The sequence below is a fragment of the Ipomoea triloba genome, chromosome 3, assembly GCF_003576645.1.
Source record: "Ipomoea triloba cultivar NCNSP0323 chromosome 3, ASM357664v1".
Lineage (NCBI taxonomy): Eukaryota > Viridiplantae > Streptophyta > Magnoliopsida > Solanales > Convolvulaceae > Ipomoea > Ipomoea triloba.
Genome location: NC_044918.1, coordinates 6886703 through 6891026, shown reverse-complemented (window position 1 = coordinate 6891026; position 4324 = coordinate 6886703). Strand labels below are relative to the sequence as shown.

Genomic DNA, 4324 nt, shown 5'->3' with positions numbered 1-4324 from the left:
TTAAATCGAGTTTAAGCCTTGTAAAAATTAAGGAGTTATACTAAAACTTAAACGTTTAAGCTCAATTGAACTCAAACTCAAGCAATTGTAACTACTTCAAGTTTAAACTTGAGTCTACTTGGGTTCGAACTCAGCATGACTTGGCTCGTTTGCTCCCAATTAGATTAGGAAACAACTGGTGTTCATGCATAGTTAATATGGTTGTACCCTCTCTCTTTATGAGGAGAGAGAGAAAAGGCACAATTTTTTAAAGCAAGGAGTTTCCCCCGGAGACAATATAGAAAAAGGCAGATTCTGTACACAATGGAGTAAACAAACAAGAACGCAAAGTCCGACAAGCGGATCACTAGTTGCTAATATCTGCTGAGTTCAAACCTCTTGCAAAAGAAGGTAATAACTACTAGGTATCTCATGAGTTCAAGATTACTTCACTTCAATAACCCACCCCATCTTATCCTCTGTAATCCCCATCTGAAGTTGAGTAAGTGTGGAGTACAGCTGTTGTGAAACAAGACCAACTCCATTGCTCCCGTATGTCACCCTGCAGATACATTGTCTAAAGTGAGCAAACTGCGAAAGAGAGAAAGTTTCTACTTATATTTCCCCGCTTATTGCATTCACAATTTCACGTGGTCTCATATGAGCTGTAGTAATGAAACCTAGTGGATTGAATGATATGCACTTTATATAGTGGGGTGAGACACCAGTTCTGTAAGTAAGTAATAGTCAAATATAGAAATTTTGTGCAATTAATCAAATCCATTCTAAATTGGGATAAGAAATTCTCACTTTTTCCCTAAATGGGTTATGCTTCCAACTGGTGATACAACCACAGCTGTTCCCGTACAGAACACTTCATCAGCATCAAGCAATTCATCCACTGACACTGCTCGTTCCTCAACCTTCAATTATAAACAATCAAAAGAAATTTTTAAAAATGCTCTAATGTAGTTATATTCAAAGTTGCAACTATGTTTAAAGGTTCTCATCCATTTGCACTATGAGCCACACCTAGCTATCTAATATGATCAAACTACTTTGTTCTGTCTTGCCTAGGTAAATAAGGAATGGAGAAACCTCACTGTATATTCAAGCTATGCACAAGTAACACGCTAAAGGGAGCAAACTATTGCATCTTGGCACCAAAAATCAAATTAGCAGATTTGTAAAGCCAGTGATATGCAGGTGACCAAGACATGAAAAGGAAAAGAGCTTTAGCACAAGTAGGTTAAATCAGAAAAATATAAAGTACCTGGAAACCTTGGTTGACTGCAACATCAATTATGCTCTTCCGGGTAATACCAGGCAAGATAGTCCCTTTTATTGCAGGAGTTGCTATCATATTACCCTGAGGGGGTACAGGTTCAATATTAATGCATTTAAATAACAATGAACAAGGAAATGAAGCATGTGATATATTAGTCACAGACTATACTGAGCTAGTAAACATACAAGGAGCAGAAGACAAAACAACACAAACAAATACAACTTGAACATGAAAGTGAGAAGAGTACTAAAGGACAGTTTCCACATAATTGATCTTTAAATTAGAAACTTCTTTCATCAATTACATCAATCCAAGCACCCTAAGTAAAATTAAAAAATAAATAAATAAAACTTCTTACTGAAATTATTTACCTTCACCATAAAAACATTGCAAGAAGAAACTTCTTCCAGATATTTGTTGTGAACACTATCGAGGTACAGAACATCAGAATAGCCTTTTGCTTTAGCAGCACTCTGTGCCTTCAAGACCTATGAATTACAATCACAAGGAAAATAGTCCATGTGAGTTTGGTATTCAAACAGTAAGAAGTAAAATATGCAGAATACTCTTGCTTGCAATGTTTCCATGAAATAACTTACTGCAGCATAATTTCCTATAGTCTTGACACTTCCAGTACCCCCAGGGGTCGCACGATGCATTTCAGTCTCAACCACCAGATTAATTGGTGCTAAACCTTCCTGCCATTATATCAAAAAGCATAATCAGGGTAAACATTTAGAAAGGTAATCTTCAAAGTCCTGCCAAAGGACCTAAATATAACTAAACCGGTATGCATCAAGATACTAACAGATAACCAATACTAAAAGCTTTTGGAAGGTACTATTATCATTAAAATTTTAACTTCCGTCTCAACATTGTACAATCTCAAAGACCAAAGAAAATGAGAGTGAGCTACTTTCTCCAATCTCAATTAGTTAAAGAAACCTCAATGAATGTAGTTTATTCCCCAAGGCAGGTTTGCAGCACATGGTGACTAGTTAACAAAGCCAAACAATAGCATATACAGAAAAGGAAAGAAAATAAAATGCAAAATGCTACATTTACTTTATTATACAAAAATACAAATAAATGATGGCTAAAGCCATTAAGAAATAGGAAACGATTTCCTTGTACACATAAGAAAAGACCTAAACGCAACTAATGCATGAAAGGTAAACGCACATTAAAAGCAGATGATACTAAATTATAAGCAAGTATAGAAATAAAGCATTCTGCGTTAAAGCCTAAGATACAAAGTTAAGAGTTAAGACAAATATACCTTAAAGTAGTTACCCACAGGGGATACATAAATTAAAAAAGTATATTCAGGAGCTGGGGCAAGACCAAGGACAGCTCCACTCCCCATAAGCAATGGCCTTATGTACAGTGATCCTTTCCCTGCTGGAGGAATCTGAAACAAGAGAATTAATCAAACTCCAATATTCTAATATAATAAGTGAAAGTGATTCCACAAAAGATTGAAGTAGAGTTATACCCATCTCTCATTTGCTAACACGGTAGCTTTCACTGCTTCCAGAAACTGTTCAACTGTTGGTGAAGGCATGCACATACGTTCTGCACCCATCTGCATGCGCAAAGCATTTTCCTCAGGCCGGAACAACAAAATGTGGCCATCATGTTTTCTGTAGGCTTTTAACCCCTCAAACAACCCCTGCAATATAAACAAGGAAATAATTATCCCTCAAAATGTCTTGGATTATTGACATCAGAAGCTATGTTAGAATGTAGCTGCAAACAAAGGTCAAATAATTAACCTGGCCATAATTTAATATCCCTGCTGATGGGCTCAATTCGATGTTCCCAAAACGCTGTAATTCACCTTTAGTAAACGTTTTATCTTGAGTACATTTCATGATATACATATAATCAGTAGGCATAAAGCCGAACCCGAGGTTGTCCCAGTCAAGGTCCACTACTTCGTTTGTTACACTGCTGTTATATAGGAAAATAAAAGCCATCAATAATTTGATAATTTTTAGAGAGAACGATAAATCAATTTTATTATTAACAACAATTCTGAGAAAAGCTTTCACAATTCAGCCAATTTAAGTGAGAAGTATAGCAATAGAGCTAGCAAAGTTTAACAATCTTAACCAGGAACTTTCAACTGTTAGTAATTCATACAATCGTGAATGCAGCAAATATATGAGCACACCATTTAAGCAAATCTATCTCATATGAACTAAAGAAAAGAACGATTACTGGAAAACGAAACCGATTCCAGGGGTGAGAAGCACAAACCTCATGGGAGAGGCCACTCGCGGCGGAGCATTACGATGATTATCGCTGCTGGTATTAGCGTCGAAACCGAAATGTAGCTGATTTTGAAGCTGCAAACAATTCTCATTATCAAATTAGACACTCCATTGCACACAAACTCACTCTCCGTACACTCACACGCTAGCAAATACACTGAAATGAAACAAAAGTGAGAATCCAGGCCACGAATCAGAATACCTTGAGAGGGAGAGGACAGCGTAGCTTTTTGTCGGTCAAGGAAACAGAAGGTAGCTGAACAGAACCTCTTGACGGTCGGGGAAGACGGTGGTGATGAGCTGGAGTAGGCTGAAGTCCTGCGAACACGGCGGCGCTCTCCATTTCTCCTCTCTTCGTCCGCTGTCTGAGCTTCAACTTCTCTCTTTTGACCTCTGGAGTTTGGAGCAGAGCCGCCGGAGAAACGTTTTATACACCTTACTCATATAACTTACTGCAACGTCAGACCATGCGTAGAATCCGTGCGTTACCCTAATATTTTTATAATATTACTAATTCATAATAATATTATTTCTATTTCTATCAAATTTCCCGTATAAAATTTATATTATTTAATTTTAAATATCTTGTTATGGGAACTCGTTATGAGATTTTTTAATGGATAATTAACTAAATTAAGAAATAAAAAAATTAACAAATAAAAAAATTATGATTTTATTATGAATTACATTATTTTATTTTATTTAATTAAAAAAGAACAGTACGAAGTTGTTTTATTTGAATGAATATTCAGAATTTCTAATGATAGAAACTAGTGGCTGG

At 36.2% G+C, this 4324-nt stretch overlaps 1 protein-coding gene across 2 annotated transcripts; it reads right to left on the bottom strand.

The window, feature by feature from the left end:
- Positions 1-243: 243 nt before the first annotated feature.
- Positions 244-3982, bottom strand: LOC116014361 (branched-chain amino acid aminotransferase 2, chloroplastic). 2 transcript variants are annotated; one of them, XM_031254405.1, is made up of 10 exons: positions 3746-3982; positions 3530-3618; positions 3043-3217; positions 2763-2939; positions 2547-2678; positions 1867-1965; positions 1639-1755; positions 1253-1348; positions 790-902; positions 244-541 (listed from the first exon to the last, which is right to left on the bottom strand). In XM_031254405.1, exons 1-10 carry the CDS (start codon positions 3884-3886, stop codon positions 424-426), a joined length of 1257 nt encoding a protein of 418 aa, XP_031110265.1. In that variant the 5' UTR covers positions 3887-3982; the 3' UTR covers positions 244-423. The 2 variants fall into 2 exon arrangements, with proteins under 2 accessions (XP_031110265.1, XP_031110264.1); XM_031254404.1 differs by having other exon boundaries at positions 3043-3220; positions 3746-3980.
- Between the last annotated feature and the right edge of the window lie 342 nt (positions 3983-4324).